Source organism: Gadus chalcogrammus, chromosome 11, assembly GCF_026213295.1.
Source record: "Gadus chalcogrammus isolate NIFS_2021 chromosome 11, NIFS_Gcha_1.0, whole genome shotgun sequence".
Taxonomy (NCBI): domain Eukaryota; kingdom Metazoa; phylum Chordata; class Actinopteri; order Gadiformes; family Gadidae; genus Gadus; species Gadus chalcogrammus.
Window position 1 is genome coordinate 24633238 of NC_079422.1, and position 12672 is coordinate 24645909.

Below are 12672 nucleotides of genomic sequence, written 5' to 3' on the forward strand. Positions count from 1 at the left end.
CTTGGAGTCTCGGGTATACCATCATACGCCGACAGGGGGCTTCGTTAGTGATTCAGGTGTCGTTTCTGTGACTGCCGACACACGGGGTTACAGTGCAGCGCTCACATCTTCAACTACCGACATGTTGCCACTGGGGGGCACCAGTGGACGCAACACGGAGGCTGTTTCTCACGCATCGCCTTCTTCCTCACAGCAGGGCACCACTGATGTTCGTGTGGAGCCAAGACGCTCGGTACCGAGTGCAGCGACTCCCGGAGCACTTTGTGGAGAAGATTTAACAGTCGATGACAAAACCTGCTCCAAACCAAACGCTGAGACGTTGACGTTCTCGCTGTTGAGTGACGAGACCCACGTGGGTCCGAGGGAAGACGGTCACCGTGACCGCGGGGAGCCGCGTCCGCCCGGCCAGAGGATCAGCGCTGTCGGCCGGAGGGGGCCGTCCACCGGTAGGGATCAGGGAGCACCTGGAATGGGGTACGAGGATCTGCTCCACGAAGTGGTCCAGAACCGGGGCCGCTGGACCAGAGACCGGTGGAAACGGACTCATCTTAACAAGCAGAGCCCCAAGCAGCAGGGGGGAGACGGCTGCTAGGGCGGTCCTCCGGTTGGAAGTTCAGAATGAACCCACAGGTCAACACTGTGTCTTGAGCTTCAGGGCCCGGTTTTAGGTTATTCTGAAATTTGGTATTTGGATCACACTGATCCAATCCAATGTTCATTTAAAAACTGGCATAAAAGTAAGACGGATCCGGTGATCCTGGATGGCAAAACATAGGATTTCCTAATCAGGATCAATTTGATCCAGATTATTTTTTTTGAAAAACTGTGCCTATTTTTAAAGGGCCAGTAGGCAATATTTGTGTAAAACAATCAACTCAAACTATGGAATTACTCCCACTTTCCTGCAGCTATCGGTGAATCAAATGTTTTGCATTCATTAGTTTTTAATTGTACGATTGGTCTAATGCTCTGAAATGGTTCAACCGCCGACTTAAAACAATCAATTAGGGCTGGTTTTGTAGCTACTAATCAGGAAATGTACGATGTTACTAATCATGCACGATTGGAAATTGTTTGGTTGGAGGGGTTTAGAGCAGGGGGGCGTTCGTTATTTGGGGTGGGAGTGGCTTAGGGCAGGGGGGCGTTCTTCGTTTCGTTGTTTGTTTTTGCCTGCTGCTCTAGTGAAAGCAATATTTGCCACAAAAAAGCTTTAACAGGTATGATGCATATTTAGCAATCTTGGTGTAATTATTGTTGATTATCTTTGACTCTCCTGTGATTTAGATATAGGCATTTAAATGAGTAGCATGAAAACCAATCAGACGCCAATCAAAACCACACTCAGATCTATTCACTTGATGATTTTAATGTTGATCATGTCACTCGAAGGAGGAAATACATAAAATATCATTTTTTGTTCAATATATACGGCTGCATGCAGCTTTTTATTTGTTCATGTTCTGCTTGTAATGTGAAGTGCACCGACTTCATATAAATAGTACAAAATGATCAACCCTTTGAACGATGACTTAGAAACATGATGGGGAGAAAGGTAAACATGGGGACACACAACCACACGGCATGCACAGTGCATCCATGGTAATACACAGTATCAGAGGACAAGGTTATAAAACACAAGCAGTAGCCGTGGTCCACGGTAGAGACCGACATGTCGTTCTTGGCAGGCTGTATATCAAAACATGCTCTTTAGTGTTTGCATGCCCCTATAGATAGGATACTCTAAGGAAGTTTGGCCCGTATGGCTTGATGGGTTAATCAGATGGGGTCAGGGGTTGTGGGGGTTATAGCCCAGGCTGCTCCCGGTCACATGACGAGGCGTCCGTCCTCGTCGTGATGAGGTCATGCTCCGTCTTCGCTGGACCTGTAAACATCCTGGCACCAGGTGTACCGCATACCGTGTGTGTATATATATATATACAGTCAAAGACAAGTAGCGACAACAGTGAAAACGACAAACACCTTAGCGTGGGTCTCTAGCGTTCTGCGTCTGTCTCTGTTCGTCGCTGGGACTCACAGCCGCGTATAGGGAGGATTAGTCCGCCACTCGGCTGTCAGGTGGGACCGTTCATAGGGACGGTTGAATACGTCTAGATATACGTCTAGATTCAGATTAAAGGGTCATGCTGTTCACTCTGTTCGTCCCCCAAACAGAGCGTAGTGCAAAAGTAGTTCAAGTTCTGTTTTCGTCAACCTCCTAAACCTAAACGCGACCCACAGGTCAAACGAAAGGGTGATGACGTTATGTCGCTCTGGACCACGTTAAAACTTCGCTTTGTTGAATGGAAAGCATCGAATTCAACAGAAAGGCTTGAATGATCGTACATGGACACAGTCTCCCCCTCAAGCCGTTGCCTCTAACATTGGATCTCAAGGGTCACTGATGGACGTGGACGTTTTCTGTCGCTCTCCGTGCAAAACCGTTTGGGCAGACCAGGCACACTGCAACGTTACGTCATCGAAGAGTTAGAAAATGGCGTTATAAAGATATTCAGAAGTAAACTATTCCTTTGCCCGATTTAAATAATAAATATTCTGTACAACCATGTGAGGACAAAGTTGGTGGTGTGGCAAATAACGAGTTGGCGATATATTTACAAAGCTAGATATGAGGCATATGATGCACGAATAGATACAAATGTGTACATTTACAATAAATAAATTGAACAATCTTTTACACTAAACTCCATCTCAACCGTGAAAAATAATTCACGACGCCGTTACATCGTAGAAATTGTGCTCATAGAGATTAAAACAAAGTTTTTTAACACGGTGATAAAACAATCTGTCCAAACAAGAACCAATACAGTTATATAAATCAATATATAAATAAAAATCGGATACATTTTTTTCATTTGCCAACTTTTAACATGTAGAAATATATGAATTTCTCTAGAAAATGTAGTTGTTTTGATCTGATAACTATGATATGGAGAAGGTTATTACCTCAAACGTTTTGGAGTTTCCCTTTATGATATGGAGGACTTCCATTCAACAGTTTCCCCGCTGGACTTCTGACATCCTTTCCATAGACTTCAGTAGCATAGTAACTTAGTATAGTAAGTAATAGTTAATAGTCCTTTGATAGTCCACAAAGGAACTATTACCTGGTGTTATCATCTAGGGTCCAAAGAACGTTTAAAATAGTTTATAATAGTTTAAATCCATTCTATTAATACTTTTATCTTTTTTAATTCTCTGATATTAAGGCTTTAGTTTAACATCTAACAATTGGCCTTTCTGATCCTGTGCGTTAGATATTAACTCACTTTTTTTTATAAAAATGTCACAACTATGTTATGAATTTACAGTGAGCCACTTGGGATGCCTACAGTTATTCTTAAACTAGGGTCTATTTGCATATCACAATCCCATCTCACTTCCACACTTTGACGGGCCACTTGAAAGACGCTCTATGTTCACCGATACGATTCTCCCACATGATATAAACTGTTGTCTCCTGAGCCTCCTCTAAAACACGAGACGGAGCCCAGGGAATACGGACCGGGAGTACATGCAGGTTACAAAACAAAGCTTACATTGCTTCTTTTTTGCTTTGGATGGTTTTTTTTTATGTATAACACGTCGCTCTACGTTGTGTTGGTGAGTTATCAGTTGGAGAGTCTGGAAAGTAGTAAGGTGAGTTATTATTAGTGTTTGTGTGAGCGGGTTTAACTTGGGCTATTCAGAGTGATCAGAAGGTGAGCTCTGTAGAGTAATAGGGTGAGTTATTGAGAGTGGTAAGGTGATTTATGAGAGTGATAAGGTGAGTTATTGAGTTTGATAATAGGGTGAGTTGAGTGATAATGTCTTTTATTGAGTGTTAATAAGGTGAGTTATTGAGGTGAGTCGGGTTGTATTCCTTCTCTAAACGATCTTCAGTTCATTTGAGTAAGCAGAAGACAGGTATGTCGCATCAACTCTTAATCAGCAGGCGACCAGCAACCATGTGGGCCCATTAAGGGTTAATAATCCCGCAGTGGCATGTGTTGAACCTCTCTGTGGGCCCATTACAGGTTCATGTGCCCACAGTAGCATGATTGCCCATTAGGGGTTGTCCATTAGCATGTGTCTAACCTCTGGGGAGCCATCAATGCAAAACAACCTGTCTGGTTCTCCTTTAGGAGCGAGGGGCGGAGTTGGAGAGAATGTAACATGACTGAGGTGGGTCACCAGGTGAGTGACTGATCAACCGGTCAAGGTGCGTAATTTAGTGTGAGACTTTTTTCGAGAGTCAAAAGGAACGGGGTGGTGATGATGACGAGGCACTCTTCATCCTTCACTAGCAGCTCAGTTACGTCGACGTCTCACCTCCACACACACACCGACACACCAACACACGCGACTCCTCGTGCTTTAAGGCCAGAATCCAAGAACACGCCTTCCTCCAAGGGGTCGCCCCGCCTCAATCTGGGATGGGGAACAAAGCCAAAGTGTCCGGGACCGGCGCTTCAGCGTTGTGTTCTCTCCGTGGCGTCTCCGTCTGAGCGGGGCCCCGGGGTGGGGGTCCGACGGCTCAGAGGTGGGTCTCGTCTCTGGTCTCGGTGCCGAACTCCTGCTGGTTCCTTGTCCCCGGGGCCGGGCCCACCGGGGTCTCGTCCGGCATGTGGGCCAGCGGGTCGGACCGGATGATGTACCTGGGGGGTCAGACGAGATCACAGCATGGATCAGGAGCAGCTCTATGGATCTATAGAGCTGCTCTATGGATCCAGAGCGGCTCTATTGACCCAGAGCAGCTCTATGGATCTATAGAGCTGCTCTATGGACCAAGAGCGGCTCTATTGACCCTGAGCTGCTCTATAGATCCATAGAGGACCTTTATGGACCCAGAGCGGCTCTATAGATCACTAGAGGACCTTTATGGACCCAGAGCAGCTCTATGGATCTATAGAGCTGCTATATGGATCTATAGAGCTGCTCTATGGATCTATAGAGCTGCTCTATTGACCCAGAGCAGCTCTATGGATCTATAGAGCTGCTCTATGGACCCAGAGCGGCTCTATTGATCACTAGAGGACCTTTATGGACCCAGAGCAGCTCTATGCTCTGGATCCATAGAGCTGCTCTGGGTCCATAGAGCTGCTCTATGGATCCAGAGCAGTTCTATGCACTCAGAACAGCTCTATGGATCCAGAGCAGTTCTATGCATTCAGAACATCTCTATGGATCCAGAGCAGCTCTACTACTGCTACCCGACATTTTGACGCAAGGCACCGTGAAGGCTGGATAACGTGGCAGTGTTGAGGGTTTGACTCCCAGATTAAAAGGTTCTTTGTTCAATCCCAATTTACCTCAGACGTACTCTCTAACCCAGGGGTCTCAAACTCGCGGCCCGGGGGCCAATTGAGGCCCGCGGGAGGATATTTTGTGGCCCCCTACTTGACATCAAAGTTTAGTGTTATTGTCCGCGCGTTGTTGTCAAACGCACATTTTTGCTGAGTCGCTTGCCACACTTTCTTATCACTTGTGATAGGGTGACCAGATGTCCCGGTTTTGCCGGGACAGTCCCAATTTTGAGTTGCGTGTCCCGAGTCCTGACAAAAGCCAAAGGACGCTAAAATGTCCCGGTTTCAATTCAATTCAATTAACCCCTACCTCCTCCCTAATGACCTGGCTTTATACTGTCTGATTCCTAAAGTAGAGTAAAGTCAGCAGTGTCTCTTAAACTACAGTAGTACACAGTGTGTCTTGTATACAGTAGAGTAGAGTAGGAGTAGAGTACGGTCAGCATGTCTCTTACACGATGTCGTTCAGCTCCAGCTGGGTGTCCGGCGGAGGGTTGATGAGCACGTAGGACAGCGTGTTCTGGTGGTCGTTCATCTCATCTGCAACAGAGACGCGGTCAGGGCCTTCACAGCTGCTCCAGTGCACCCCCGCCCAAACCCACCTCTCCCCCCCCCACCCCCACCCCAACCCCCCCAGGCACCACGGGCCGGCCCATTACACGCTACATTAGCCGGCTAACGGTCTGTGTAACCGCTGGGGAGATGTTGCCGCTGTTCAGCCGCTGTGTAGCGCTACTAGCACAGCTGTGGAGGAGTGCCATCGTCCACCGTGCCAGTCTCAAACGGGCGTGGCCCGTCGTAGAACTTTCTTTTAAACTATCGGAATTAAATTAGGCCGAGGTCAATCGTTGATAATCCTTCATTGAACATTTATCCATTCTTTTCTAAGTAGGATCTATCGTTTAAAACTGAGATAATTTCTGTCGGAAACATCTTCTATCAGCCTCTTAATAGCAACCGATGTTCTAGAGTAATTGTTTGCGTTTGTGCATGTCTGCGAGGCAGTGTGTGTGTTCAGGTATGTGTGTGTGTGTGTGTATGCGTGTGATTCTGTGTCTATGTGTGTGTGTTTCTGCATGTGAGTCTGTGCGTAGACACTTGTGTATTCTCTTTGTGTGTGTGTATGCGTGTGTGATTCTGTTTTGCGTGTGTGTGTGTGCATTTGTGTGTCTGCTAAAAACTGTTCCCTGAAGCAGTGCGAGCTCCCTAGTTTCGGCTGTTTGGTTGCTAGGTAGGTTGCTAGGCAGGAATGGCGGGCGAGGGAGAGAGGGCAGGTGATATGAGTCACTAGAGGCACCCACCTGCTGGTCCCCCTTTACAAAGCCGGGCGGGCGGGAGAGAGAGGACTGACTGTTACTGACACGGCATGGCTTGTAACCGGGGGGAGAGGGGGGAGAGAGAGAGAGAGGGGGGAGGCCCATGCTGCCCGCCACAAGCCGACACCCCCATGGCATGCGTAGCTCCACGACCTCTCCGCATGCGGCGCTGACGGTCACAGAGCAGACCTCAACGCATACCCCCCAAACCACGCCACGCAATCCAGTCGCCGCTGGCAACGACACGACACGAGCCATCACGTTGCCATGCCAACGGCAGGCAAATCAGCCCCCCCCCAACGAATCCCACGCAGCCTCCCCCACCCCCTCCCGGCTCCGGAGACGATGGAGAAGGCCACAGCGAGACGATACGAGCATGCTCCATCACCTGGACAAGACCGCGACGGCGCGACTCAAAACACCGCCGGGTGGAGCAGAGAGCACGCGGAGGCGGGCGGGTCGAAGGCCCCGTTCACAGAGGGACCCCCAGGAACGCCGGTGCAGAGGCCAGACTGTGGTCTGGAAGCAGCTGCTGTTCCTGGTACCAGGGGTGCATCTTAACACCCTGACCCCACAGCAAACACACCCTCTACTACGACGGTAAGTCCACTACGCGTCCCTTCCTCCCCAGGTGGAGGACGTGCTACTAGGATGTGCTCTGTTGTGAATTGACCTTCGACCTTCGACCTCCGGGCTGGATGCTCTCTGCTCCACGCTCAGGTCGACTCTGAGGTTCTGCAGGCGGGCCCCTGAGGGCCCCGGCCGGACGCCACCACGATGCACAGCGACACAGAGACAGAGATATTCATAAGAGATGGACAGCAGTGTGGAGGGTTGGTCCGTCGACCTCCACTGAGACACACACACACACCAGCCTGCACATGTATGGCAGACACACACACGCACACACACACACCAAACACGCACGTACACCAACCCGCACATACAACACATACACACAAGGACACATCCAACACATACACACAAGAACGCATAAGCACACGTAACACATACACACAAGCGCGCACACACGCACACCACATTCAACACAGCTACACACGCACACACCGCATACAACACTTCTACACAAGCGCACGGACACACACCACATGAAACAAAATAAGCACACGCACACACACCAAATTCAACACATAAAGAGAAGCGCACACACACACACACCCCAAATACAACAAATCAACACAAGCACACACACCTCACACACACAAACCCCAAACGCGTGCTCAAACACACACGCAGAAACACACGCGCTCGCTGGCAGCGTCATGCAGCAGATGGCCGTGCGTGGCGCGGCTGACCTGGCGCTCGGGTCCTCTCTGTGTATGGGTGTTCTGAAATGGCCTGCAACTCTTAGCAACAGTAGGTATGGTCAACGTCAAACAGGCCTGCTTGTTTCATGTGCCTGTCCTAGCGTTAGCCTTAGCTGCTTCCCTTCGTACCCATATTATAAAGGCAATAATATCGGTGACAAACCCTCCATGGACACATGGGTTTGGTCTACAGGCGTAGAATTGCAAAATATTGCAATGTGACTACAAATTATAAAATGGTAAATAAAGTGAGTTTTCTCTATGGAAGACTATATATAGACAGCACAGGTAGCACTATATATAGAGAGTAGACATTAAGGCACTAAAAGGCACTAAAAGGCACATGGTGTTTAAAACACATATAAATATATGCACACAAATTACCTTGCAAATATCCTAGATTTACCCTGTTCATGACATCGCTCGCAGTAAGGTTAGACACATCCTCTACAGGGCGAAGCGAAGGGAGATCAGTAGAGAGAGAGAGGAGGAAAAAGAGAATACAGATCAGCCAGGCTGGGGAATGCAGTTTGCGGTTTGCTGAGATGGATGAAGGGGGGTCAGAGGTGAGGAGAGATGCAGAAGGAGCCATGCAGCGATGCAGGAGGGCAGAAAGACATGCAGGGTCTTCCAGAGCCCATCCTTCTCCAGGGGTCTAACTCAACGGAGATCACCACGGAGATCTTGGCTCCCGGTGGGGAACGTTCAAAGGAACCGCAGGGGCCAGCGGCGGGAGTGTTCTCTGTCTCAAGGGCTCTTTATGGTTCCACGTTCACGCAACGCAAGGGGGTTACGGACCCCTTACGTCCTTGCGGACCCTCCTTTGCGTCCACCGCAAGGGCCGGACGTGCACCTCCAAAAAAAAGGTAGCCTTCAGTCGAGGCGACGCAGCAGCGAGGGCTGTGATTGGTCCTCTTACTAAAACCCGCCGCCGAACCGTAAAGGTTCCCGACTGCGTCGAAGCGTCTGCGTGGACATTGCGTTGCGGGAACGTGGGACCATAATCTGCCCTTTACTATCGGGCGGGGGGGGGGGGGGGGGGGGGGGTTGGGGGGGTGCTGGGCGTGACAGGAAAGTGCTCAGACTCAATGGAGGGAAACCGGGCCAAAGGCTTAATGCTCCTCCTGCATTCATTCATGCTTCGAGGGGCCGTACGTGATGATGATGATGATGATGATGATGAAGAGGACGAGGAGGGGGATGATGGTGGCTGCTCACTCAGATTGTCGTGAGAACAGCAGTAGTTGGGAGGTGATGTGCGGGCTATGAGAGGGTTAATAGTGGGGGGGGTGGCTTTGAGAGGGTTAGGCGTGGACTGAAGGGTCTTGTGAGGGTGATGGAGAACAGTCATGGAACAGTCATCAAATACTTTGTTTGATCAGGCAGTGCGATGATTGGGTTGAAATGGATGATTTAGTGCAAACATTTTTTATATTGTATTGTTATCAATCTTTCATCACATTCAAATCTTAACTGGTCTCATGATATGTGTGAAACATTACGTTTTAATTGCAGTTAACATCCAACATAATATTGTCCAAATCTTAGTATTATTTATCTGAACATCAGTCTTCTTAGAGGTACAATATGCAAGATTTTGTTAGTTTGAAATGTTGTCTAAAAACGTTGTCGTGCAGACTGGAGGCTAACCTCAAGCTACAGGATCAACGCGACCTGCTGCTGAGAGGAATCTCAAGTTATTATAAGCTCCACTTCTGGAGGGGGGGAGAGAGTAGGAGGAGAGAGGGGGGGGGAGAAAAAGGGGTGAGGAGAGAGGGTGAGGAGAGAGGAGGGCGAGAGGAGGGAGAGGTGAGGAGAGAGAGGGGAGAGTTAGGGGTGAGGAGAGAGGAGGGAGGTGAGAAGAGTGAGAGGAAGAGTGTGGGGTGAGTAGAGAAAAGGGAGAGTTAGGGGAGAGGGAGGGGTGAGGAGACAGGAGGGAGGGGTGAGGAGATAGGGGGAAGGGTGAGGAGGGAGGGGTGAGGAGTGAGAGGTAGGGTGAGCGGTGAGGAGAGAGTAGGGAGACGGAGGAGGGAGGAGAGAGCAGGGAGCCCCGTGGTACCTCACGACCTCCTCTGTGTGCTGCGGTTACATCCTCCCGCCAGCAGGGGGCTCCACTCACCGTAGCCCACGGTGGGCAGGCCCAGGTGCTTCATGCGGTTCTTCACCAGCTCCGACAGCTCCTGCCTCTCGGAGCGGCGGTACAGGCTGAGCCGCTGCTGGGAGATGCGCTCGGCGCGGCTGGCCGGCTTGGGCGTCTTCCTGCTGAGGCGGCGCGCCCACTGCTTGCTCTTCCTGCGCAGCAGCGTGTGCTCCGGCTGCTCGCTGGTGGTGGAGTTGCGGTGCGCCGTCTTCTCCTTCCAGCTGTCGCCGGAGGGCCGGTGTTCCCCCGACGACCGCGGCTCCGTGCCCGCCTCCACGTTGATGGACACCTCGGACTGGATGGGAGGGGGGGGGGGGGGGGGGGGGGGGAGGAGGAGGAGGAGCAGGAGGAGGAAGGGTTAATATACTGAGGGTGTGCGTGTTCCTGTCGGCAGCCGCGGATTGAAAACAACTGAGTCTGTGTGTGTGTGTGTGGAGTGGGAGGGGTGTCTGTGGGTGTGTGTGTCCGTCTGTGTGTGTGCGTCTGTGTCTCTGTGTGTATGTGTATGTGTGTGTGTGTGTGTGTGGAGTGGGTGTGTGTGCTTGTTCGTCTGTCAGTGTGTGTGTCTGTCTCTGTCTCTGTGTGTGTGTGTGTGTGTGTGTGTGTGTGTGTGTGTGTGTGTGTGTGTGTGTGTGTGTGTGTGTGTGTGTATGCTAGTGTGCATAAGGGTGTAGAAGCCTCTGGAGCAGTCGGATAATACTAGTTAGTCAGGGCATGCGTTAGGTACTGCACGAGGGTCGGTTATCACAGACAGGTCACTGGACAACGTCACGGCAGCTAGGAGCAGGCAACCAGTGGGCAGAAAGCACAGACGACAAAAGATAGACGACCGACAAGACGGCAAGGATTGGTTGTGCCATTAACTGCACCATTCCCAAAACCCAGCGAAAGCACATTTATAAAACACCATGGGGTGTGTGATAGGATAAGAGATTGATATTAGACAGATTAGTCTTTAAAAGGGTGGATTTGGGTCGTAATATTATGATTTATATGCACGTAGATATTCATTAGTAGATGCACCAGGCTTTTTTTTTTCAGATGCGTGTAGCCTCTAATATCCCCATTAGTGAGATGTGTTTTTGCTATAATCGGTGTAGGAGTTTGCTTCCAATTTAGGTGACGTCCCACGACAAATCTTGCCACATACGACCCCCTCATTAGGAGTATTATCGTTCATTTTAAAGACAACGATTATTCTAATCGTTAAAAAGATTGCTAAAAGATTTAACGATAAGTTCAGTTGACTGTTTAAAAGTCACTTGCAGGTTCATTGATGAAAAACTGAACCATAAAAAAGCCTTTCTTAGAATATCAAGAGGGCCGATTCTTTCATTTATTAAATGCTGTCAAATAATAATCTTCCAGTCAGTGATAATAGAATGACACTGCAAACAAACATTATCTATTTTACATTAATATGCAAAAGAAAGACAAAATTAACCATTCAACTCTTGGAATAGCAATTAATCACTAAATCATCGGGCTGAATCTGACAAACTGCAGTATGATGCTGTTTATTCACTTACAACACTACTGTCGTCGCTAGTGTGACCGCAGTAGATCACGACAACAGAACGGTTTACTGCCCCTGGCAGCCAGCCATGTTTGTGAAAGGGTACGCAGCTATAGGGTCAGAGTTGTGCTGGGTTACTGTTTCACGGCGCGACGCCCAGCAGGAGAAACGAAAGCTGAAACATTAAAGTCACAACATGCCTTCTTACCTTCGGGAAGCGACCTCTGTTCTGTGAACAACAAGGGGGGACAAACAGACAAAGCAAACATACAAGAAGATGGGATGAAACATGCGGGCTATCGTCAGCAAAACCAGAACTTTTTCCTGAGGATAGCGTGTTAACGCATCAATTATTTGCAAACAGGGAGACAGGACGGTTTCCCCTTCACTGTTGTGTAAATAATGTTGTTCTGTTATACAGCACGGCCTGTATGAAACGGAACAGAGCGAGCCCCGGTTCTAACTGACCCTGGGTCAGGACCAAACCGTTTGATACACCAACAGGGTACCGGCCTGGCACGCAGCCAGGCAGAACTGAGGTCAGGCATGAATCAAATATCCAGAAGACGTGAGGTTCAGATGGGAGGGAGGAGGAACGCAAAGGAACCGAATGCTGAACCAAGAGCAGGGAGGAGAAAATGGAAGAAGACGGGTGGAGGAACATCGGAACGTTCACAACAAAGAAACCGAGACAAAAGGAAAACATGAACAATGGGGAAAACATAAACACTGGTGAAAACATGAACGATGGTGAAAACGTGAACGATGGTGAACACATGAACACTGGTGAAACATGAACGATGGTGAAAACATGAACGATGGTGAACACATGAACACTGGTGAAACGTGAACGATGGTGAAAACATGAACGATGGTGAACACATGAACACTGGTGAAACGTGAACGATGGTGAACACATGAACACTGATGAAACATAAACACTGGTGAAAACATAAACAGTGGTGAAAACATGTATGATGGTGAACACATGAACGATAGTGAAGGGAGAGACCAGATGAAGGGCTGAACTCTGAAGTGAGGGGGGAGGGCCGGCGGTGGGGGGGGGGGG

At 49.3% G+C, this 12672-nt stretch overlaps 1 protein-coding gene across 1 annotated transcript in view; it reads right to left on the reverse strand.

The window, feature by feature from the left end:
* Positions 1-1314: 1314 nt before the first annotated feature.
* Positions 1315-12672, reverse strand: part of LOC130392356 (potassium channel subfamily T member 1-like) — a 12463-nt gene continuing 1105 nt past the window's right edge. The window contains exons 3-6 of the mRNA XM_056602845.1: positions 11812-11832; positions 10067-10382; positions 5759-5843; positions 1315-4655 (exon numbers count right to left, since the gene is read on the reverse strand). Of these exons, the coding sequence (XP_056458820.1) occupies positions 4535-4655; positions 5759-5843; positions 10067-10382; positions 11812-11832 (543 nt within the window). The 3' untranslated portion in view covers positions 1315-4534. The remainder of the gene's footprint in view (positions 4656-5758; positions 5844-10066; positions 10383-11811; positions 11833-12672) is intronic.